Raw genomic sequence first — 25,452 nt, 5'->3', positions numbered from 1 at the left:
TCAAATGGGGATATGGGGTTAGGTTTCTTGAGACCAGCCTCCTCATTTTAAAGAGCTATAAAGGATTAAACATGTCGTCTATATAGTATATATTTTTAAATATATGACTTTGTAGATTGTTATCAAGGAACCCAGGAAACAATAAAGAAACTTAAAAAAGTGCTGCTGTGTCAAATGACACTTTGGCCTATGTTATGGAAAATGCAATTGGTGGAACATGAAGCCAGCTCAAAGTTGTGCTATTCCAAACCTAATTATTTAAAATATTAATACTAAACTTATTAGCAGATTTTATACACACACACACACACACATATATATACAGAATTCCTTGGTTCAAAATCTGTAGGAATCAGAAATGGGGTGATTAATTTGGGGTGCCCACTAATATCCACTTCTTGAGTCCTAGGTCAGCATTACCTGCTACCATGCTATGACTCAGAGGTTGATATGCAGGGAGACCCTTTTTACTCCCTTTGGTTTTAGATGACTGGGAGGAAAGGCTCGGTCTCCACACCGTCTCCCCTGGACACACACCCTGCTTTCTCGAGGGGCACCATTATATTCTTCCTTTATTGGTTGTCCTTGTATAATACAAATCTGCAAGTTTCGATACAAAAAAATCTGGAAATAAAAGATAGAAAAGTACCCGCCAGGCACCCCTTCCTTCTTCCTGGAACCCCTCCCCAGCGGGCACTAACGTGAGGTAACTGAGCTTCTTCTTCTTCCCTTTCCCCTTCCTCCTACCCACCTCCTGGCCCCCCAACTTGGCCCCCTATCCCCTTGAGACCTTGGTCCAAAAAAGAGGTGGGCCCCCAAGGGGAGGGGAGGGGTGGGAGGGGTGAGCACAGCATTGGCAGTGAACGCAGCAGGTGGGCAGACGGAAGCCCTTTGCTTGTGCTGTGTATGGGGGTGGGATGATCAGACTTGGGGGTGGGCACTCGTGTGGGGCCCGGGAGGGCCCCTAGGTGGGTATCCCGCCTCCATCCCACCCAACACTGGAAGGTAGAGAAGGTCAACAACAGAAACTGGGAAACGTAGCTCGAACCAAGGTGCTCAGTGGGACTCCATCCCCCTGTGTCTGGAGTGGGAGGAGAGGAAGTTGTGCCAGCCTAAGTCTGGCAGAGAAATGGGTCCCTTAGCCAGGCTGGGTCCGTCCCTGAATTCCATCCCGTCGCAACCTGGGCGTCACAATGTCAGTTCCGTAGTGGTTGTGGGAGGTGGTTGAGAGAAGGGGTTAGACGGGCCATGGGAGGGCGCAGGATTAGGGGAGAGGTTTGGCCTCCAGTCCCAGGTGTGGGGCACCCGGAGATGATGGGGTGGGCAGGGCAGCTCGGGCTACAGTTCAATCTCAAAGGTCTTCTGCAGGTCGCCCGAGAAAGGGTTGGAAGGCTTCTCCATAGCAGGTTTGCCTTCTAATGCTGCCCACTGGGCCTCAAAGGGGTCCAACTCAGGGGCCGGGGCTGGTGCTGGTTCCGGGGGCCAGGGTGCCCCATTGGGGCGTGGACGGGCCTGGCCCCCAGGGGCGCTGGGGGCGGCAGGGGGTGGGAAGGCCCCAGCTTTCCCGAGCAGGGTGGCGGGCTGGGGCTGGAGCTGAGCAGCTGAGCAGAAGGCGTTGGCCACCATCTGTGAGGGGGTGATGCCCACCACCGGCACGTGGGGCATGGGCGGGTAGCCCAAGCCTGGGTAGGCGGGCACAAAAGGGGGCTGCATGTGCGGGGCCGGCAGGAACACGGCCACCTGGGCAGGTGTGGCGTCGAAGGGCCCCATGGGGGCAGGGAAGGGCTGCAGGCCGGGGGGTACAGAGGGCACAGGGGCCGCCTGCTGCTGCTGCTGTTGTTGCTGCTGCTGCTGCTGCGCCTTTGCCACCTGGGACACTTCCTCCAGCCACCTCTCGGCCTCTGAAGGGGTCCGCTTGTGCCCGGGCTGGAAGGCAGCTGCAGGGGGCACGGAGGGCTCACCCCAGGCAGAAGTCCCTAGAGAGAGAAGAGGGGCAGTTAGGGGGCATGGGCTGCAGCAGAGAGAACCCCAGTCTGGGGACAGATTCTGCACCAGGCTGCCTGCCTTGCCTCTAGCCTGGCTCCTTATTGACTGCACGGCCTTTGGACAAATGACTTGACCCCTCCTGAACCACATAAGGTCATACAGCACTCAGATATTCAGTTCTGAGATTCTAAGGTCCTGAGATGGAAAAATATAGGCAAGGGTGACAATCACACAGGCTGGCTTCCCTTCTGGTTGATCAGTAACAAACCTGTTATTAAATACTTTTCAATATTACCCTTGGCTCTAATATTTTGACAGTATTGTTTTAGAAGGCTAAGATTCTAAGATCGCATGGCTCTTTCTCAGAATGTACTATATTCTAACATGGTGGGTAAGTTTCAGTAGTTTTAAGTTTGCGTTTTCGAAGATTCTAGAGTTCTAAATTTGCATTGTTTGGAATTCCAAGGTGCTTCCCTGGTTCTGGGATAAGCATGTGGCTCGAGGGGAACTGCCCGGCATTATTTTCTCAGAGAGCCTACTTTCGAGGCTGTGAGATTCCAAGGTTTTGTGGCTCCAAATCTATTAGGTTCTAATATCTTGTGATTCAAAGACTGTAGGTGTCTAGATTTTACGGTTCTAAGACAGAAAGGTTTAAACATTGATCCCATGGTTCTAAAGTTCTAATCCCATAATTCTTATGTTATTTCATGGTTCTAGGATGAATCCATGTCCCAGAGATGACCCTGTGGTTCTAAGATGGCGCATGGTTCTAAAGTGGTAGATTCCATGATTCTACGATGATTCAGAGCTCTTAAATGATCCATGGTTCTAAGATGATTCCATGGTTCTACAGTGATTGATTCCATGATTTTAGGATGATCTTGAATGATCCATGTTTCTATGGTAATCTCATAGCTCTTAGATGACCCAGGGTTCTAAGCCTGTGGGATTCCGAGATTCCCAGAGTCTCTGCAGTGGTCCTGAAAGGAGCAGGGGTATGCAGGAGGAGCACTGCAGGGCATCTGCCTCAGAAGGGCGGAGTTTACCTGTCGAGGCCAGCGGTGGCCCTGATGCTGGGGCTCCAGCACTGGCGAACGACGAGCTGATCTGCGTGCACAGGGCACTGATGCTGTCGCTGTCACTGGTACCAGGCGGCTCCATCTCAGGCACTGGGAGGTCAGGAGAGGGCGGAGGTCAGAGAACAGGCCCAGGCTCTGCCCTTGACCCCAGCCCTGTGGGTGGCCCTCACAAGGTGTGTGGGTCAGTGGATTCACTCTGCAGTAACTAAGTGGCCATGGCCACAAAAATAACCGTGCATGTGTGTGTGTGTCACACCTGAGTGGCACAAGAGCCAAGCAGTATGTGACAGCAACGTGATTCAGTTACACATACATCTGTGTGTATATATATATGTGTGTGTGTGTGTGTATTCTTTTTCATATTCTTTTCCATTATGGTTTACTACTGGATATTGAATATATTAATTGTTCCCTGTGCTATACAGTAGGGCCTTGGTTATCTATTTTATATATAATAGTTTGTATTGATTATGTGTTTTCTAAGTGTGTGTAATGGTCACACTTGGTTCTGCAACTTCTGTGTGTGTATGTGACTTTCGGTTGTTCCTCTCTCTAAGTGTGTGACTTCTGAGCGTGACACCCGCAGCAGAGTGGGACATCTGTGTGAGTCTATGAAATTTCTGGGTGGCAAGTCACATCTAAGCAAGTGTGCAATTGGCTACAGGCACTCGAGGCCTCCACATAAAGTCTGGGGTCCCTGCCCCCTCAGAGAGCAGATGTGAGAGCCCTGGGGGTGTGCTTACTGGTAGGCTGCTTAATGAGGACAGCAAATGCGAGGGTGTGTGCAGGACACAGGAGTGAGCTGCAGGATATGAAGTGAGCGTGCGTCATTCCCAACAAGCGTTGGCACCTGCTCTGCAGTCACCTTTTGGACTAGCCCAGCCTCCTGGATACAGATCAACACCTCCCACACCAATCCCTGGGGCCATAAGAGGGAGGTGTCACAGATCTGGCATATGGAAACAGGAGAGCAAGCCAGACCGCATGACTTCACTGACAGCTGGGAGGAAAGGCAGCCCTCCTGCCTGTCTCCCTCAGGCAAAACATAGTTCCATGCCACCTCTCTTCTCTTCCCCATGGCAGACGTTGTTTTTAAATCATGACATATGCCATGTCTCTCCTTTCCCTGGTCCACGGCAGACATTAGTAATCAAACATGATGCTTTTCTCCTGTTAAACTCTTTGCTCACTTTACCCCTCACCCGGCCAGACCTCATGGCTCTACTGGCCAAATGCTGGAAGAAAGGAGTGGTAATTCCATCTTTCCTCCAACATAAAAGGACATTTGTACTGCCTCTCTCCTATCACCATCGTGGCAGGCATTGCTAATCGATGATGACATACTACCTTTTGCCTCCTCACTCTCCCAGGAAGGCATGTCTAATCAATAACAATGGGTGCTGCCTCCCACAGTCCTTTATCCACAAGCAACATGACAAATCCGTCACTGTGCTCCCTGATTCCATGATCCCCAAGCTACTTGTGCCCTTCGTCTCCTGCTTCCATAAGCCAAATTCTGGGAGTCATCTCTTGAGCAAAATGTAATACTCCTGCTCTCTCTTCTTGCTTGCCCAAAGCAAATTTTGGTAATTAATCATGTGGTGTGCCACCTTACTCTCTTTTCTTGCTCATGCCAGACACTGTAAGGAGACCGTAATGTCTGTCATCACTCAGTTCTCCCTGCCCTAAACAAACACTCTTCTGAACCTGTATCCTTCACCTGTATCTCATGGCTCTACTGGTCAAAAGCTTGGAAGGGAGCATTACCCTATGGTGCTTCAGTCTCCTCCTGAGCAACAGCATGGCATCCGAGCCCAGCTGCTCTCCTCTCCCTTGCCCATGGAAGTTTTGCTCGTCAATCATGATGTATTCCACCTCTCTCCTGTCCCTAACTACGGCAGATGGTGCTAATTGATCATGACTTGAGCCACCTTTGTGCTATCCCTTACCTGGAGCAGACATTGCTAATGGATCACAGCTTACACTACCTCTCTCCTCGCCGAGACTGATGGCAGACATTGCTAATTGATCATGATGCGTTCCACCTTTCCTTTGCCTGTGGCACACTGTGCTAATCAATCATGACGTGTACCACCTCTTCCCTATCTCTTGCTCAGGACAGTCAGAGGCATTGATCCCAATGTTCCTTCTTGCTGAGTCCTGGGCTCACCTGTGCCCTTCACCTGGAAGTCAGTGCGGCGCTGCAGCGTGGATGGCAGCTCATTCAGCCGTAGGCTCAGCTGCCGTTTGAAAGGCGAGTTCTTCTGGCTGAGTGCTGGGAACCCACGGAAGGAACCCTGGCGAACCAGCTGCTCCAGGGGGGCATGGCGCCGGGGGATGGCAGCTGCAGTGGTGCCTGCAGCCACTGGGGTGCCTGCCTCACCCTTCTCACCAGGGGATGTGGTGGCCGGTGTTGGGGACACGTGCCCAGGCTGGGCAGGGCCAGGAGCCGCAGTTGGGGCAGCTGCTGCTTCTGCTAGAGATATGGGGGAGAGAGAGATGGTTAGATACCTCCCCTTGGCATGGGGGCTTCTCCTCAGTCCCCTTGATTGTTTTCCAATGCTGCCTTCCTCACCCCATGTGCCCTGGCCTTAAGACAAGCTGGTCAGAGCCCTGAAATGAGGGTGGGGGTCCCTCATCCCCACCCAAGCCAAGACCACTTTTCCCAGGAGGCCTGTGGGGAGTCATCACCTAACCTGACCCTCTGTGTGTCTCAAGCTTTCTGTCCTCCATCCATCTTCCTCTGCTGCTTCTGCTATTTCTCCCTCTGAGATCTCCTGTCTCCCTTTCTAATCAATTTAACAAACACTTCTTTGGTGCATGACCAGTGTATCAGGCATTGTTCCAAGTGCCTTGCAAGGATGAACTCATTCAATCCTCACCACCACCCAATGAGGTTGAAACTATCTTTATCCTCGTTTTACAGATGTGGTAACTGAGGCCCAGCAATAGCAAGTGACTTGCCTGAGCCACACGGTGAAGGAAGGGGCAGGCTGATTCCACAATCTGAGCTCCTAAACGACTGTGCTAACCTGCCTCTTCCTCTGGCCTGCTCTCTCCACGTCATGCTGTCATCCTCCGTCATTCCATCTGCTCTGTTCTTTGTCTGCCTCCCACCACTCTTCCCGCCTCAAGTACCTCCTCCATTCCTTCAGTTGCTACCCATTGTTCTCGACCCAGCTTGACACACTTCCTCTGAGGAGTTTTCCAGATTGTTTCAACCCCTCAGCTTGGGATCGCTCCCCTCTGGGGCTGCTCTTTGTCCTCTGTGGGTACCTGGTCTCCCCACTCAGCGCTCCCGCCTATACACAAACACACAGCCCTCCTCCCACGTGGCCTCACCTGAGCCTCAGCCTGAGTGCTATGTGTGTGTGCTTAGTCACTCAGTCGTGTCCAACTCTTTGTGACTCTATGGACTATAGCCCACCAGGCTCCTCTGTCCATGGAGATTCTCCAGGTAAGAACACTGGAGTGGGTTGCCATGCCCTCCTCCAGGGGATCTTCCCAACCCAGGGATCGAATCCAGGTCTCCCACTTTGTAGGTGGAGTCTTTACTGTCTGAGCCACCAGGGAAGATGAGTGCTAGTGAGGTTAAACTCAGGGGCTTCCCAGGCAGCACTAGTGGTAAAAAACCTGCCTGCCAATGCAGCAGATATGAGTCGCGGGTTTCATCCCTGGGTTGGAAGATCCCCTGGAAGAGGGCATGACAACTCACTCCAGTGTTCTTGCCTGGAGAATCCCACAGACAGAGGACCCCCATGCTGGCTACAAACCTAAAGTTTACATTTGTCAAGTTTTGACAACTGTATATACTGTGTAACGAAACTGTGTAACATCAAGATCTAGAACATTGCCACCAACCCAGACCATCCCCTCATGCTCAGTCAGTCCCCACTCCCTAAGAAACGACCACTGTTCTGATGTTTTTACATCACAGACTACTTTTGCCCATTCTGTAAGTTCACACAGAGTATACAGTTCAACAGAGCCATGCAGTATTATCCTCTTGTCTGTGGGTTTTATCCCTCATCGTGCACTTGTGCACGGAGGCCCAAGTCACATGCTGCTTGGCTCTTGTACCACTCAGGTGTGACACACACACGTGCACAGTTATTTTTGTGGCCATGGCCATTTAGTTACTGCAGAGTCAATCCACTGACCCACACAGCTTGTGAGGGCCACCTGCAGAACGGGTCAAGGGCAGAGCATGGGGCTGTTCCCTGACCTCCCAGTGCCTGACATGGAGCTGCCTGGTGCCAGTGACAGCGACAGCATCAGTGCCCTATGCACGCAGATCAGCTCGTCCTTCGCCAGTGCTGGAGCCCCAGCATCTGGGCCACAGTCCATGGGGTCGCAAAGAGTACGACTGAAGTGACTTAGCACAAGGAAGGCAGGGAGGCCGCCCAGTGCTTCTCCCATTGTCCACGTGGGGGCGATGAGGTCAGGCTGGGGGCAGTGGCACCAGGCTGGGACGGGTTAGAGCCACTAAACCACTTCTGCCCCCACCTGGGGCCTCAGAAAGTCACCTCCTATCTCTGGGCTGCAGGTTCCCCAACTGAACCTAGAATAAACATCTCCCAGCTGCCTCCCCAGGCCTCCTGAGAGCCTCAGTTGAGACAGTGAATGTTCACTTGCTCTGGAATCCCACAAAAGCTTGGTAAACAACTGTGGAAAAGGCACTGTTTCCTGTCTCCTAAACAGAAGAGAGCTCTTTTGTAGACGTGCGGTGCCTCCAGACTGTGAATCCGTGCATCATCGGGCAAAACACCGTGATGTGTTCAGCAAATCATATACCACACTTTGTAAACTCTCATTTTTGCAGTGCAAACTCTAAAATGCTTTCTACCTGGAAATTATAATATCCTTTGGATGGAAACAGCAAAATCCACTGCGAACTCTAAAGCACACGACATTCTTGGTAAATTCTAATGTCCTATATAAGCAGTAAACGTACCCACTCCGTGTGTTCTTTTGCAAACAAAATATCACATATTCAGGTCCTCTGTTAACTAGACTTTGTAATCTGCTTTGCCACTGATAAAGTTCTTTACAAATTCTGATAGATGATGTAAACAGAAAATATTTTGTAAGCTGTGAAGAAATCTTTACATTTGTCAAGAGGTTTGTAAGCAGTCACATAATTTACCAAGAAAAATAGACGTTGTAAACCTGAATATTATAGCAAGTGATAAAAACTTGTTTTCTTAACTTTTTAGCTAGAAATGTTTTAAGCTTACAGAAAAGATGTAAAAATGGAACACAGAGCACACAGGTTCTCTTAACCAATGTTCCCCAGTGTTAACTTGTTACGGTATTTGATCTGTCTCTTCTTCCATAATTGTCTTTCTGTAACATTTAAGTTGCACGCAATAGCCAAGACATGGAAACAACCTAAATGTCCATTGACAGATGAATGGATAAAGAATATATGGTGTATATATATATACACATATACATACAATGCAATATTACTCAGCCATAAAAAGGAATGAAATAATGCCATTTACAGCAACATGAATGGCCTTAGAGATGATCATATTAAGTGAGGCAAGTCAGACAAAGACAAATATCAAAGATGTCACTTATATGTGGGATCTAAGAAAGTGATACAAATGAACTTATTCGCAAAACAGAAATAGGACTTCCCCTGTGGCTCAGTGGATCTGCCTGCCAATGCGGGAGACAGTTTCCATCCCTGATCCAGGATGATCCCACATGCCACAGAGCAACTAAGTCCATGTGCCACAACTATTGAGCCTGTGCTCTAGAGTCCAGGAGCCGAAACTAATGAATCCACTTGCTGCGGCTACGGAAGCCCTCGAGCTCTAGAGCCTGGACTCTGCAACAAGAGAAGCCACTGCAATGAGACGCCCCCGCTTGCTGCAACTAGAGAAAAGCCCATGTAACAAAGAAGACAGCACAGCCAAAAATAAATAAATAAATAAAATTAGGAAAAAAACCCAAACAAATGGAAATTGAAATAGACTCACAGACATAGAAAACAAGCCCAGAGTTACCAAAGGGGAAGTGAGAGGGGGGATAAATTCGGAGTTTGAGACTAATAGATACACACTACTGTATGTAAAACAGATAATTTGTAAAGAATTTTATCAAAGCATAATTTCTCACTTGGGGAATTAAACATGGATATGATACCATTAGGTAATCTACATTCCATATTCCAATTTCTAATCATATTCTTTATGGATATTAATATATATATTTGAATATATCATATATATTCAAATATATATTGAACATTGAATACATATATTTATATAATATAAAGGATCCAATACACGATAGAACACTGCATTTTTTATTAATAATATCTGTCAAATCTCTTCAGTCTCCTTTATCCTGAATCCCAATGGTAAATTCTTTGTAAATTCTAAGCAGTGTTTTCCAAAAATTTAAAAACTAAAATCCACAGTAAAAAAAAGAATAATGTTTTGACCCCACACATAATACACTCAAATATTTAAAAAACACAGTTTGAGAACTTACAAACTGTTTGCCTTTGACCTATGTTAGAGCTTGCCAGGTATTGTTCCAACTTTCATGACAGCAATCCACAGTAAGAAACACTTTTTACCTGGTAACCCGTCCCACTCCCCCACCAGGCACATAGACCCACTGACATAAAAGTACATAACTACACTTACCCTTACTACATTCCCCTACGCTGATATTTTTCTGTCGTTTTCTATTTTATTTCTTAAAATTCCAACCACAACCCAGCAATTTGACTTCGGCAACCCATTAACAGGGTGGATACACAGTTTGAAAAGCCTGGGAACCTCCTTGGGTTAGCAGATAATAAAGCGCTCGGTGAGCTTTGCCAGGGTTTGTGGCCGGTAGAATATTGCCCAGAGGACTCCTTAAACCCAAGTACGCTGCAGAAACTGTAACCAGACTTCGTGGCCGGTGCCTTGCTTTGTTGTTGTTGTTTTTTTCTTTTTGGGGGTGGCTTGTTTTGGGTTTTGTTTTGTGTGTGTTTTCTTTTCTGCTTTGTAAACTGTAGAACCCCTGTACCTCTGCCGTCCTCACCCAAACCGGATCCCTTAGCCACACCCCCGGCCCATCCGATGCCCCTCCCCGGCCTCCGGGCAGCACCCACCTTTCTTTTTGTCCTGGGCCTCTCGCTCTGCCGGCCGCCCGCCCCCAGACAGGCGGAAGGAGCCCTCGCGGGCGAAGCTGGTGCGGCTGGCGTCGAAGGCAGCCGTGACCCCGCATTCCTTCTCCCGCCGCTGTTTCCGCTCCAGGCAGGCCGCGAAAGCACAGCCCACCGCGTGGCTCAGCCTCTCGCCCTGTGGGAAGAGGTGGAGATGGGCTTAGCGACTCTGTGTGGTGCAGACTGGACGCCGGGAGCCCCGGGTTTCAGCAGCTGGGTGACCCCGAATCCCTTCACCTCTCTTGGGCTTCCGTGCACAACTGCATGACGAGGGACAAAAGCCACAGACAAGAGGGTAATAACTGTATGGCTCTGTTGAACTCTATGTGAACTTACAGAATGGGCAAAAGTAGTCTGTGATGAAAAAACATCAGAACAGCGGTTGTTTCTTATAGAGTAGGGATGGGGACTGACCGAGCACCATGGGACCAGTCTGGGTTGGTGGCAATGTTCTAGATCTTCATGTTACAGTTTCGTTACAGTGTATACAGTTGTCAAAACTCGACAAATGTATACCTAAGGTTTGTTTGGCAGCATGAATTTCACTTCAAAAGAAGAAGAGCTGGAGGGACTTCCCTGGTGGTCCAGTGGTTAGGACTCCATGCTTCCACTGCAGCGGACATGGGTTCAAGCCCTGGCTGGGGAACTAAGTTCCCACGTGCCTCAACTTGAGGTCAAAAAAGAAAGCTGGAAACAAATAGGAATTCTGCTTACTGGTATGCAAGCTGAAGTGTTTGGGGAAAGTATTCTGATGTCTGCAACTTTGAGATGCATCAAAAAATAAGATGTGTAGGTAAGTGATATAAGTGCAGACAAATGTTAATCGCTGGATCTGGGTAGAGGGGGTGTACGAGTGACTGGTACAAGTCTTTCAAGTTCGCCTACTTGAGAGACTCCAAAGCCAGAGACAGCATCACTGACTCAAATGGACATGAATTTGAGCAAACTCCAGGAGACAGTGAAGGACAGGGAAGCCTGATGTGCTGCAGTTCATGGGGTCACAAAGAACTGGACATGACTGAGCAACTGAACAACAACAACAAAGGCCAGAGAGCCTGAGATTGATGCTGGCTTCCCATTTCTCAGCTGTGTGACCTCAAGAAAACCACTTCCAGTAGCCAAACCTCTGCATCTGTAAAATGAGGGCTGTAATAGCACCCACTTCATCAGGTTGTTGCAAGAAAGGTGAATGAAACTATGCAGGGCATGTGTCACAAAGCCAGGCACAGGGAAACCCACATATGTGTCAGCAAAAATCTTGTGTAGCCCTGGGTTGAGCCCTGGTTTGCACCCTTTTACAGAATACTCACAATAGTGCCAGGAGGTGGACAACCTTGTGAACCTATTGTACAGATGAAGAAACTAAGGTTCGGTCAACCTGCCCATTATAACAAGTGAATGGCAGAGTTGGGATTCTTATGAGGTATGTCTGACTTCTGTTTCCTAAACAAGATGCTCTGCTGCTGCTGCTAAGTTGCTTCAGGCATGTCCGACTCTGTGCGACCCCATGGATGGCAGCCCACCAGGCTCCTCTGTCCCTGGAATTCTCCCAGCAAGAACACTGGAGTGGGTTGCCACTTCCTTCTCCAATGCATGCATGCATGCTAAGTCACTTCAGTCATGTCCGACTCTGTAAGACCCCGTGGACAGCAGCGCACCAGGCTCCTCTGTCCACGGGATTCTCCAGGCAAGAATACTGGAGTGGGTTGCCATTTCCTTTTCCCAGAAGCAAAATGCTCAATCACCTCTTAAAGTTAAATTTGAGGACAAACATCCTCAACCCAGTGCCAGCAATCTGAATCCAACAGCACATTAAAAGGATTATGCACCATGATCAAGTGAGATTGATTCCAGGAATGCAAGGTTGGTTTAACATATGAAATCAATCAACCACATTAATAGAATGAAAGAAAAAAACCCACATGACTGTCTTGATTCTCATAGGAAAAGCATATGACAAAATCCAGCACCCTTTCATTTCCTCACCCTTATAAAGGACATTCATGAAAAACTCACACTTAACATTATCCTCAGAGGTAAAAGACAAAGCTTTCCCCTAGATCAGGAACAAGATGAGGATGCCATTTTCATCATTTCTATTCAACACTGTATTGGAAGTTGTGTCTAGAGTAACTAGACAAGAAAAAGAAATAAAAGGCATCCAAGTTGGAAAGAGAGAAGTAAAATTACTTCTGTCTGCAGAAAGCATGATCATATACTTAGAAAACCATAAAGGAGCCACAACTAGTGCAAATAAATAAATTCAGCACAGTTGTAGGATACAAAATCAACACATGAAAAAATCAGTTATATCTGTATACACAGGCAGTAAACAATTCAAAAATGAAATTAAGTCAGTTCCATTTACAGTACCATTAAAACAATAAAATGGTTAAGAATAAATTTAACCAAGGCAATAAAAGATGTAAGCATTGAAAACTACACAACATTGTTGAAAGAAATTTAAGAAGACTTAAATAAATGGAAATACATCCTGTGTTTGTGGATTGGAAGGCTAATGTTGTTAAAAGGGCAATATTTTCCAAAGCATTCTGCAGATTGAATGCAATCCCTTTTAAAATCTGAATGGGCTCTTCCACAGATGGAAAAGCTGATCCTGAAATTCTTATGGAGTTGCAAGGGACTCAGGACAGCCAAAACAATTTGGAAAAAGAATAAAATAGAAGAACTCACACTTTCCAGTTTAAAAACTTACCCAAAGCTAAAGTAGTCACCACAAAACAATGTGATACTAGCATAAGGACAGACATATAGACCAACGAAACCGGGAGCTCAGATACAGGCCCGCACATCTATGGTCAACTGATTTCCAATAAAGGTACCAAAACTGTCCAATGAAGGAAGAACAGTCTCTTTAACAAATGGTCCTGGAACAACTGGATATTCACATGAAAAATAAATGAAGGTTGACTCCTACCTCACATCATTTATAAAAATTACTCAAAATGGATCAAAGATCTAAATATAAGAGCTAAGACTATAAATGGTTGGATGGCATCACCAACTCAATGGACATGAGTTTGAACCGGCTCCTGGAGATGGTGAAGGACAGAGAAGTCTGGTGTGCTGCAGTCCATGGGGTCGCAAAGAGTTGAACGTGACTGAGTGACTGAACAATAACAAGATTATGAAACTCTTAGAATAAGACATTCGGTAGACCTCTATGACCTTGGATTTGGCAATGAATTCTTAGATATGATATATGACACCCAAAACAGAAATAACACAATAAAAAAATTGATAGATTGAACTTCATTGAAATGTGTACGTTTGTACATCAAAGGACACTATCAAGAAAGTGAAAAGACACCCCACAGAATGAGGGGAAAGTTTTGAAAATCACACAACTGATAAGTGTCTGGTATCCAGCATACACAAAGAGCTCCCACAACAGTAAAAAGTCAAACAACCCAATTAAAAATGGGTAAAGGATTTGAATAGATATTTCTCTGAAAAAGATGTACAGTTGGCCAATAAGCACGTGAAAAGATGCCCAACATCATTAGTCATCAGAGAAATACAACGAGATACCACTCGTATCTGTAGGATGGCTATAATAAAAAAAAGTGTTGACAAGGATATGGAGAACTTGGAACCTTCATACAGTGTGAGTGGGAATGTAAAATGGTGCTGCCACCAAGGAAAACAATTTGGCAATTACTCAAAAAGTGTGCACTGCTATGTGTAAAACAGATAGCTCGTGGAAGCCTGCTGTATAGCACAGGGAGCCCAGCTCAGTGCTCTGTGGTGACTAGATGGGATGGGAGGTTGAGAGGCAGGTCCAAGAGGAAGGGGATATATGTATACACATAGCTGATTCACTTCATTGTACAACAGAAACTAATACAACACTGTAAAGCAACTACACCCCAACTCAAAAAAATTAAATTTACTCTATGCCCCAGCAATTCCACTCCTAAGTACATACCCAGAAGAATTAAAAACAGGTGTTCAAACAAATACTTGCATACCAATGTCCATAGACGCACTAGTCATAATAGCCAAAAGGTAGAAACAAACCAAACGTTCATCAATGGATAAATAAAGTAAAATGCGGTATAGCCATACAATGGAATATTATTTGTTCATAAAAAGGAATTAAATACTGAGTCATGTTACAACAAGGATGAATCTTAAAAATATTATGCTAAGTGAAAGAAGCCAGTCATAAAAGATCATATACTGTATGACTCAGTCTGTACACAATGTCTACAATAGACAACTTCATAGAGATAGTAAGAAGGTAGCGACTTCTTCTTTTTTTTTTTTTTTTAAATAAATTTATTTATTTTAGTTGGGGGCTAATGACTTTACAATATTGTAATAGTTTTTGCCATACATTGACATGAATCAGCCATGGGTTTACATGTGTTCCCCTTCCTGGAGGTAGTGACTTCTTAATGGGTATGAGGTGTCTTCTAGGAGTGATAAAATGTCTGGAACTAGACAGAGGTGACAGAATTGTGTAAACAGCATTGTGAATATATATATGTCACTGAATCGTATACTTTAGTTACTTTGGGACTTCCCTGGTGGTCCAGTGGTTACGACTCCATGCTCCCATTGCAGGGAGCACAGGTTCTGTGTCTGGTTGGGAAACTAGGATCCTATATGCCCTGTGATGCAGACAAAAATACATAAATAAGTAAAATTTCAAAATAAGGAAAAATTCATGGAGCTGTGCCTGGGTCATCTGTACATGTTACGGTATGTATATGCTCCTCAAATGAGAAAAGCTAGAGAAACATGAAGAATTATTGACAGCGAGGAGGATGATGATAAATAATGTTTTTCTGAGTGCTTCCTATATGCCAGGCATTGTTCCAAATACTTTGTATCAAACCCATCAAGTCTCACAATAATCCTCGGTTAGGAGCTGTGAATGGGTTTCCCGGGTGGCGCTATTGGTAAAGAAACTGCCTGCCAATGCAAGAGACATAAGAGCCCCGTGTTTGATCCCCTGGGTCGGGAAGATCCTCTGGAGGAGGGCATGGCAACCCACTTCAGTATTTTGCCTGGAGAATCCCATGGACAGAGGAGCCTGGCGGGCTTACAGTCCATAGGGTCACACAGAATCAGACACGACTGAAGTAACATAACATGCGTGCACTCAGGGACTGTGAACACACCCCCTTTTCCAGATGAGGACACAGAGAGGAGAGGAAAAGTGAGTGACTTGCCTGACACCACACAGCGGGCTGAGGCTGGGAATACCAGGGCATGGGAGACAAAGAGTCAGGTGGCTTCGGGCTTTGGTGGTACTCACCGAATCCTTGAGCGCCAGGAAACAGTGGCAGATCCAGCGACGGGTGGTCCCATCACGGCAGATGTAGGAGAAAGCCTTGTCCAGGTTGCGGTCAGGAGCACAGAAGGAGACCTTTTCGATGGTCTGGTCCACCAGCAGATCCTGGGAGGGAGGCCAGGAAAGGAATATGAACTGTCTCGTGTATTCATTCAGTATTCCCTTCGTGTCTGCACTGTGTCCTGTCCCAAATGGCTTGGGGACTCTGCATTTGTTGAAACAGCTATGGGCCCTGCTTACATGGGGCTCCCAAGTTTAGGGTGGGAGTCAGATTCATCACCCAGTGGAGACAGGCCAGAGTCCCAGCCATGCTGTTCTTGATGGGCAGAGGGCTCAGGGCTGGATCCGGGAGGTGCAGGGACTTTTGGGAGCAAGATGAGGTGCCTGACCCAAGCTGGATGGGAGTCTGGCAGAGCTTCCTGGAGGGGGTGAATCCTTTTCAGTCATTAACCTAATTGTCATCACGTGCTGGCTGGCTTCCCAGGCAGCCTCTGGGCTAGGGGCAGGGAATTCAATGTTGAGCAGACAAGAGACCCAGGTCCTGGTCCACGGTGCTTCCATCTGGCCGGGTAGATGGACAATAAGCACATAACAGCTAACATTTATTGATCAGAACACTTCTGCTATACCGGGCATGATTTTAAACTATTTGTGCATATATTCTCGTTGAATGGTAGGCTCCACTTTTATCCCCTTTTTTGCAGATGAGGCAAGTGAGGCATGACAAGGGTTAAATCTCACCCTGCCCCCCTTCATGCCCGGGGTCACCCAGCTGGAAAGCGGGTGGGCTGGAAGACCAGCTGAGGCAACTATTCTACAGTCTGTGCTCTCACCCACTCTCCATGCCAGTTCACAAATAGCCACAGGACTCGATCCTGAATTATGACTGTGAGATGTGCCAATATATTACAGGAGCACATAGCTGAATCTCGAAGGTCTCCGAGAGAGGGACATCCCAGAGCTGGGTGAGAAGGCCCCATTCGAGCAGGCTGAGGAGAGGGGGGCCCACTGGTGCCCACTCCCAGGCCCACAAGGTCTCCTACCTTGGTCTTGTCATCCACCACCCGGAGCCCATCGGCTGACACCCACAGGACAGACTTTACGGACTTCCGACCCATCTGAAATGGAGGTGGACAGAGGCGTGGTCAGGGCTGCCTCTTCTCCTCTGACCTTGCTCCCTCCCTGCTCCAGCCCTTCACTCACTGCCTTCAACTTCTTCACAGCATCTTCACACACGTGCATCCCCCGGGACTCCTCCACCTCCACGTGGCCCAGGTACTTGGTGGGGAAGGGATGGGAGAACATGAAACAAGCAAAGTCATCAATGATTCCTAGTGTTCACTGGGCTGCTGTATCAGGCAATGTCCTAAGCACATTGTGTGTATTAACTCATTACTCTGCATCTCAGACCTACAAGGTGGGGGACTCCATTCTCCTCCCAGATATACAAGTGAGAAAACTGAAGCACAGCTCGTACTAGTGATTTTCACTCTGCCTCTATCCCTGGGCTTTTGTGTGTGTGTGTGTGGAATATAATTGCTTTACAGTGTTGTGTTCGTTTCTGCTGTACAACAACGTAAATCAGCTGTACATATATCCCCTCCCTCTTGAGTCTCCCACCCATCCCCTACCCCCCATTCCGCCCCTCTAGGTCATCACCAAGGTCAGCACCAAGCTAGTCTCCCTGGGTTATACAGTAGCTTCCCACTAGCTATCTATTTTATTCATGGTAGTATACATATGTCAATATTACTCTCCCAAGTTCAGCTCTCCTTCTCCTTCCTTCGCTATGTCCACAAGTCCGTTCTCTACATCTGCACCTCTCTTCTTATATCCCTGGGCTTTCTTACATCTCGGTGTCCTTCGGAGTGACACTGTCTGCCTCTGCGCCTGAGGACTGGCCTCATGCAATGACTGATGGCAGCTGGGGTCCACATGCTCCAGCTCCCTCACCCCGCGGGTGGGATGGTTCGATTTCCCAGAGTTCCCCAGTGGCATCAAGCTCAGTTGCTCACAGCTGTAGTTTAGTAAAACACACTTTATTGGCCGCCTTCCCGTCCTCATTCTCTCCAGCATTTCCTGCACCTCTCAATAGCCCCTCACATGCAAGATCCACTTCTAGGGGAAGGGAAAATACGGCAAGGTGGGGAGGAGAGGAGAGTGTGTGTGTGGGGGGACCCCCCTTCTGTGACCATCATCTGTTGTCTCCTAGCCAGGAAGCGACTGAGTGTCAATTTGAACCTGAATCTTGCCATCTCCCTGATAAATTTTAGTGCGTGTTGTAAAGGGTCGTGGTGTTCTGAACCAGAAAGCACTTGACAGTAGTGAAAGTACAAGTTGTTCAGTCGTGTCCGACTCTTTGCAATCCGCATGGACTATACCGTCCATGGAATTCTCCAGGCCACAATACTGGCGTGGGTAGCCTTTCCCTTCTCCAGGGGGTCTTCTTCCCAACCCAGAGATCGAACTCAGGTCTCCCGCATTGGAGGCGGATTCTTTACCGGCTGAGCCACAAGGGAAGCCCAGGAATACTGCAGTGGGTAGCCTATCCCTTCTGCAGCGGATCTTCCCAACCCCCAGGAATCAAACCAGGGGCTCCTGCACTGAAGGCAAGTTCTTTACCAACTGAACTATCAGGGAAGCCCACTTAACGGTAGAGGGCTTTGCAAATGCTACAAAATCTTTGTGACCTTCTAGTGCCCCCCTGGAAGCTGAGCTCCCACAGAACAGCGTGACTCCAGGCGGGACGCGCCCCCCAACACACACTCCAGGTAACATTTTCCTGGCACGAGAGAATGTGTCTTGGTTTTTAATCCCAGCTGTGAGGGACCCGGGCTGGGGGAGGCAGGCGCTGCTGTTGCAGGATCCACAGTTCTTTGCGGATATCAAGTCTCTTCCACACAGGCCGAGGTCTCAGTCACCTCCCTGGGCACTGGAACGCATGGGCACATCAAACCGCGGGCATACCGCTGCAGCCACGCCCACCCGAGCCCCGCCCACTCACCCTGACCGGGAAGCTGCACGTGCCCTTGCGCACCGCGTCCTCGTCCGCCTGCCACTGGTGTGGGCGCGACGCTTCAGGCACATAGGCTGGCTTCCTCCGCCGCAGGCTCTGCCTTAGCTTGTTCATGGTGCCGGCCTCGTCTGCTGACACAAAACAGGGGTGCGGCTCAAGGGCGAGGGTCAGAGGCATGGGGCTCAAGGTGGGGGTAAACAATGCTCAGGGAGCAAGGGTCAGATAACATGGCAGTAGGGTTACAGGGTTAGGGGGTCACTGGGTCAGAGGCTCTGACATTCGGGAAACATGGACCGGCAGCAGTTAGGGGATACTGGCAAGAGGGCACCTCGAAAGCAAGGGAGTAACAGAATTGGCAGTGGGGATTCAAAAGACATGGGGCTAGGGACTTCCCTGGCTGTCCAGTGGTGAGTGGTTAAGACTGGGCGCTTCCAATGTAGAGGGTACAGGGGGCACAGGTTCCCCCTGGTCAGGGAACTAAGATCCCAGATGCCCGGTCCTGAGGCCAAAAGAAGGCGTAGGACTAAGGGGTGTGGAGTTCTGGGACGGGGTGTCCTGAGTCACAGCTTTTAGGGGTCTGGAGCTTGAGGATGTGACAGTCAAGGGGCATGATGATCCAAAGTCATGGGAAGTTAAGGCAGTGGGGGACCCGGGAGTTAGAGGGCATAGCAGTCAGGGACCATGAGGTCAGTGGGTTTAGGGGTTAAGGTCAGAGGTGGTCAGAGGGCACAGGAGTTGAGAATTGCATGGGTCCAAATGAGGAGGTGGGGGACACAGAAGGTCCAGGGATTGAGATTCAGAGCCCAGGCCAGAGAGTGTTGGGGACAGGGACTGGCCTCTGATGCAGATACAACTTCTCGGACAGCTACTATCTGTGAGTGTGTGTACAGTTGAAGGTTGTATGGAAGGACACAGGTCTGAGAATGGTTGTGTCTGTGAGTCTGAGAGTGTGTTTGTGAATGCTGTCTGTGAGGCGATGTCTGTGGCCAAGACTGTGGTTGTTGTCTGAGTATAGGTCCCTGAAGCTCACGGCTGAAGAGAGTGGTGGTGAGTGTGTGTCAGGGAATGTTGCCTCTGAGGATGGGTCTGTGTTTGAGCAAGAAGCTGTTTTATTTGAAAGGCTGTGTCTATGACGGTTGTCTTTGATGCTGTGTGTCTGTGTGAGGATGTGGCTATTGTCTTTGATGATTGTTGTCCATGACAGTGTGTGTCTGTGAGAGATACTCAAAACATCATGTCTGCTTAAGAGTGAAGCTGTTGGTGGTGAGGCTGTATTTCCATGGCTGTTGTTTGTGACAGTGTGTCTGGGTCAGATCACGTGTTATTGCAGAGTGTGGGTCTGTGAGTGTTGTTCTGGGGGTGTGTCTGTATGCAGCCATGCATCTGTGAGGGTGTGCGAGGACATGAGGCTGTTGTCTTTGACGCTGTGTTTGTAAATGTTATTTATGAAGGTGTGATGGTGTGAGAATGTGGCTACTGTCTATGACAGTGCTGACTATTATTTGTGAGACTGTGTGTGCCAAAATGTAGCTCTTATAAAGCATGAGCACATGGGTGCTGTCTGTGAGGCTGGATCTGCTTGTGAAAGTGTGGCTGTGGTCTGTAAAGTGTGGGTCTGTGTGTGTTGTTGGAGAGATTGTACAAGAGGACATTTCTTGAGAGTCCGCAGGTCTGCAGCACTCGCCTGGGAGGGAGTCTGGATGTTGTTGAGGATTGTGTCTGCATTTTTATGTGACCCTGCACCTGTGCGTGCAGAGATGTTGGTGTGTGTCTGAATGTGTGTGTGTGTGACACAGTTTAGGTAGGTGAGTCCGTGAAGGAGGTCACTTGAGTGTGACGGAAGTCGTTTGATGATGTCCACTCATAAGTGTGATTAAGCCTGTGTGACTGCAGGGACATTTCCTCTGGCCATGCTAGGCAGACCTACCCCCTCAGTCAGCCTTCACCAGTCCCCAGCTGGCCACTCACCTGGCTCCGTCCTGGAGATTTCAGGGGGCCCCAGGGCCCCACAGGGGGCAGGGGGCAGATGCTGCTCAGGCCTCCTGGGTCCGCCCTGCCCAAGGGAGGGAGGGAAAGTTGAGAAGCTGGCTTGGGGTGGGGCTCAGTCCCCTACCTCACCCCTTCTTTGGATATCAGCCAACCCCCCTTCATCTCAGGATCCCTGATGAGAGTCCTGGTTGCTATAGCAACTGTTACTAAGGCAATCAGCCTCCTGGTTGCAAGGACCTAGGAATGAGTAGGTGTGTTTTGGGAGCATCTGTTGGGGATGTCCTGGCCTCAGAAGGCCATCAGTACCCAAGGGGCTGGTGCAGAGAGGGTGTGGCCTTGCCCTTTAGACACATGTCCAGGGCTGCACAGACAGCACATACAGTCACAGGTATACATGCAACTCTGGTCTCCAGTTGTCCCCAGCGCCTGGTTATAGCTCTGTACAATTAGTTACATACAGACACAACCACAGCTACACACACGGGATCACACAGATACACATCAACAGTCACAGCCATTATAAATATCTGGCCACATATCCATGTTCACAGACACACAGTCTCTGCTACAGACCATTTGTCCACAGGTAAAGAATCCACCTGCAATGCAGGAGACGCGGGTTCAATCCCTGGGTCAGGAAGATCCCCTGGAGAAGGAAATGGCAACCCACTCCAGTATTCCTGGAGAAGGAAATGGCAACCCACTCCAGTATTCTTGGAGAAGGAAATGGCAACCCACTCCAGTATTCTTGCCAGGAAAATCCCATGGACAAAGGAGACTGGGAGGGGGGCTACAGTCCATGGGGTAGCAAAGAGTAGGACATGACTGAGCAACAAAGCACGCACACACATACAGAGTGCCAGGCTGCCTGGGCAGCGCCACAAATGTACGGTCATATCAGCAACTGATATTCAGTCACTTCTCTTTTCTCCGACACATACAAAGAGCCGGGTCCAGGCACACCCACCAGGGCAGCCGGTGAACAACCACACCCAGGAGAGTTGTTTCCTCAGGCACCCATCCAAGATACTCATGTCACAGACCCACCCATGAAGAATCACACCCTGCTGGAGGTCACCTATTAGCACCGAGGCACATATAGTGTTCACACACAGCTACCCGGCTGCCTGTTGACATCTGGTCAGGGATGGATGTAGACATACTGACACACATTTGGTCACACCCAGCCACAGCCACATGTGTCTAGTCATTGACCAGCACACGGCTGTACAAGGACACCTAACCCCAACTGTATCAGTCACACCAACACACCTTTTTGGTCACACACTGTTACACAGTCATACATCCCAGTCGGAGACATATCTTTGGTCACAGTATCAGCCACACTTCTACGGATGGTCCTCCATATGCAACCAACACACAGGGACCCTGATGGCCATGGCCCATGCTTTAGAGAGAAACAGGCACACAAACTCAAGACGTGCATACAACCGTCCAGAGAAAGATCTCCCCGAGCCCCACTCAGACACAGCCAGACAGTTGGTGGCTCAGAGTCACAGTCATACGCATTTCAGAAATGGTCATGTATCCAAAGTCCCACCACAGGAGCGTCCACATTACGTAGCCGTGTATTACAGTCATGGTACATCTATCGCCGTTATCCACCATCCAACTCCCAGCTGTACTATGTCACGTCATCCCAGAAAAACATACAGTCTCTCTTCCTGCAAACACCTAAGTCACACAGACAATTATAGGACCATGTACAACTACAGCCCCATGTGGACAGACACACCATATCTCACACACAGAAACATCAGCACACAATTTCCATTTCACACACCCAGGTGGAGCACTTATAGCTACATTTACACAGAAAACATGGTTCCGGATGGAGACATGTGTGCTGTCAGGAGACATTCACTCTGTCACCAAATCACACAAATTCAACAAAGGAGCCTAACATGCCTGCAGGGACACACACCCACCCACCCCAAACAGCCACATTGCTACAGACTCACAATCTTACAGACCATGACACAGACACAAGTACGCAGAGTCACCCAGGGTCACACAGACAGGCAGGTCACACACAAATATAGAAGTCACAGTCTCATACACACACCCCCACAAACACACGCAATCACCTGGTGCCAGCACATGTAGACACACCTATAGGTTGAGTCACATGCAATTAAATAACTCACTATTAATAGTCAGGGTTTCAGACTCTTAAGTCAAATACATAACCCAAATCACACGTACATAACTACAAATGCACAGAATCAGTCAGTATCAACACACAGACCTACATGTAGTCATTTATACAACCCCGATCACATGCAAAGATGTGGTTATGAACAGAAACACACAAGTCACAGTGCCAGGACACAGCCTGGCACATAAGCACAATGTGACTTCATATGCAAAGGCAGTCATACACCCAAAATTGTAGGCACAGTTGTGTGTCACAAACACATGAGACACAACCACAAAGACTGGAAGTCATTACAACAGTCACACATGGACACAGAGTCATAGACACAACTCCACTTACAGTCACAACTCCACCCACATCTTTAGTCAGCCATATACACGCCCAACCCCAGACTCAACGGATATACTGTCACATAGCCAGTTAGAGTTACCAAGGTACATATGTCAGGGTCACAAAAGATGTAATCAAAGATACAACCAGAGTCACAACTATGCACACAAACAGAGATGGAAAGAAAAGTACAGGGTTCTGCACATGGAGCAAGCAGCTGTCATACATACATACACAGTCACACAAATGCTGGGGTCACACACAGATACAATCACAGGCACTATCAGACACAACCACAAGCATGAAACACACACACGATTCCTCACAGTCCCCAGCAGCAGCTCGCACACAGACACACACAGGCAGCCACAGTCACAAAAACACAGGGTCACACTCTTGGCCACCTCCCCATCTCTGGCTTGCCCCTCTTCCCCCCAGGTACCACACACAAAGCCGCCGTCACCAGCACAGCAGACACTGCAGACAGACAGGGCTGTACCAGGTCCCTGGGGAGCCGCCCCCTGGCCCAGCCTGAATCCTGGAGCCTGGGGGGCCAGAACCAAAGAGGGAGTCAGTGGATTGTCTGCGGGTGGGGCCCTTCCCAGACAGCTGGGCAGCCCCCAGGACAAAGAGGGTAGCCCAGGAGACCTGTGCCCTGGGACCCTTGACCAAGCCTTTTTGTGTGTGTCGGGGGTGGGGGGGGTTGCCTGAAATTCCCATTATTTTATTCAGGCTTGCGGGGGATGGGGTCCCAGGCACAGAGACCTTGTTTTGAGAAAGGGATGTTCCTGGGACAGCGCCCAAGTGTGGGGGCGATGCTCTGCTTGGGATGCCTCTGAGGCCTGGGGACAGACTGTGCTTGGAATGCCCCCAGGCCTTGCCTTGGTGGGGAAGCTGTGCTCAGGGACCCCATTCTCAAGGCCTTGCCTAGAGGGTTGTTGTGCTCAGAGACCTCCTCAGGCAGGGAGGGGTAAGGATTTTGTCTGGTGTGGAATCCCCTCTTAGAGGCCTTGGCTTCCTAAGGAGGTTGTGTCTTAGACCCTATCCCCAAAATTTTGCCTAGGAAGTTGTACCTAGAAGCTGTCCCCCTGTCCTTGATTTTTTGGAAGGGGAGATCTCTTTCTGGGATCCCTATCTCCAGAAACTGGGCAAGAGAGGGCCTGTGCCCGAGACCCCTGTCTGCCAAGATTCGGCTTGGAGCGGAGCGTATTCCTGGACCCCCCCACCCAGGACCACCCTCTCCAGCCTTGGCACCCTCTCCATCCGGGTGCCACGGCCGCCTCCCACCCTCCGCCACATCAGCAGCGGCGCCGCCCCCCACCCGAGCCCCCCTCTCCCGCCCTTCTCACTCTGGCCGCCGCGCTGCGGGACATCCAGGGCTCGGGCGCCCCCGCCTCCCGCGGCCCCGGCTGGGCCCGGATCCCCGAGTGGTGCTGCTGCTCTAGCGGCGGCGGCGGCGGCAGCTCCGTCTGACGCGGGCCGGGGATGGGGGCCGGGGGTTGGTGCGGGATGCACGCTCGCTAGCCTGCTCCGCTCCCTGGAGGATTCCGTTCCAGGGGCGGAGGAGCGCCCCTCCCGCTTCGGCTCCCCGCCCCAGCCCCGCCCATTGGCCCGCCGCCTGCTGGATATGCAGAGAGACCCCGCCCCTTGCGCGGCAGGCCACGCCTATACGCAAATATGACCCCGCCCACTCCGGTGTGGCCACCGCCACGCCACGCCCATTGGCCCGTCCTGGGCTGATCACGCACGTGAACCTCGCGGACACTCGTTCCTCTCGGTCCATCTAGGGGTGGGCTCCCTTCCCCTCCGTGACCCCTGACCTCAGATCCCCTTAAGTTCTGCGTCCGAAAGATTTGCCTCGGGAGGCGCCTCGCCGCCGCACATCCCCAAATCTTCCAACTAACCCCACGGATCTCCCGGCCCAGCGCGGGCGGGCAGAAGCGGTGACGAGGCACTTTTTGCTGGGAAGGGGAGGGGGAGTGAACAGACCCCGGAGTCCTGGTGCGCGGTCGGTTCAGCTTTGGGGGCGGGGGCGCCAGGCTGGGACAGGGGATTGGTTTCTGGCCGCCCAAGCGCCCCTGCTCCCGCCCAGTCCTGTGGGTTTGGCAAAGCAGCTGGCAGGGGCATTAAGGCCCATTAGCAAAAAAGCGAGGTTGCTGGGAGCCGAGCGGAGAGAGCCAGGAGGCTGGGAGGTGGTGTGTGTGTGTGTGTGTGTGTGTGTTCTGGGGGGTGGGGAGGAAGGCCTTCTCAGCTGCCGCAGCCTTCGGAGCAGGTGGTCAGCACGTGCGGGAGGGGCGGGGTGGGGGGCGGTAGGGAAAGGAGAGAAGGAGGTTCCTGGCAACAGATGGCCCAGGCAGGACTGGGGCTTTCAGACAA

General features: G+C 49.7%; 1 protein-coding gene across 4 annotated transcripts; it reads right to left on the bottom strand.

The window, feature by feature from the left end:
- Window positions 1–554: 554 nt before the first annotated feature.
- Window positions 555–24,677, bottom strand: NUMBL (NUMB like endocytic adaptor protein). 4 transcript variants are annotated; one of them, XM_081516280.1, is made up of 10 exons: window positions 24,426–24,677; window positions 20,547–20,631; window positions 18,567–18,709; window positions 16,766–16,840; window positions 16,606–16,680; window positions 15,527–15,667; window positions 10,186–10,375; window positions 5,236–5,541; window positions 3,033–3,155; window positions 555–1,976 (listed from the first exon to the last, which is right to left on the bottom strand). In XM_081516280.1, the coding sequence occupies exons 1-10, from the start codon at window positions 24,447–24,449 to the stop codon at window positions 1,339–1,341; spliced, it is 1,800 nt and encodes a 599-aa protein (XP_081372406.1). In that variant the 5' UTR covers window positions 24,450–24,677; the 3' UTR covers window positions 555–1,338. The 4 variants fall into 4 exon arrangements, with proteins under 4 accessions (XP_081372406.1, XP_081372408.1, XP_081372407.1 ...); XM_081516282.1 differs by having other exon boundaries at window positions 5,236–5,538; XM_081516281.1 differs by having other exon boundaries at window positions 18,567–18,706.
- Between the last annotated feature and the right edge of the window lie 775 nt (window positions 24,678–25,452).

This window comes from Giraffa tippelskirchi, chromosome 7 (assembly GCF_054371585.1).
Source record: "Giraffa tippelskirchi isolate mGirTip1 chromosome 7, T2T-mGirTip1v1.2.pri, whole genome shotgun sequence".
In the NCBI taxonomy this organism is placed as follows: Eukaryota; Metazoa; Chordata; class Mammalia; order Artiodactyla; family Giraffidae; genus Giraffa; species Giraffa tippelskirchi.
The sequence above is the reverse complement of the archived record's forward strand: the minus strand, read 5'-3'. Positions and strand labels throughout refer to the sequence as shown.

Bases quoted from the DNA above. Each gene is read 5' to 3' on its own strand.
- NUMBL (XM_081516280.1), bottom strand. From the start codon at position 24,449: ATGTCCCGCAGCGCGGCGGCCAGA. The intron at 18,710-20,546 runs GTGAGTGGCCAG...GTTTTGTGTCAG, and splicing joins AATCTCCAGGACGGAGCCAG to CAGACGAGGCCGGCACCATG. The intron at 16,841-18,566 runs GTGAGTGGGCGG...TTCCCCACCAAG, and splicing joins CGTGCAGCTTCCCGGTCAGG to TACCTGGGCCACGTGGAGGT.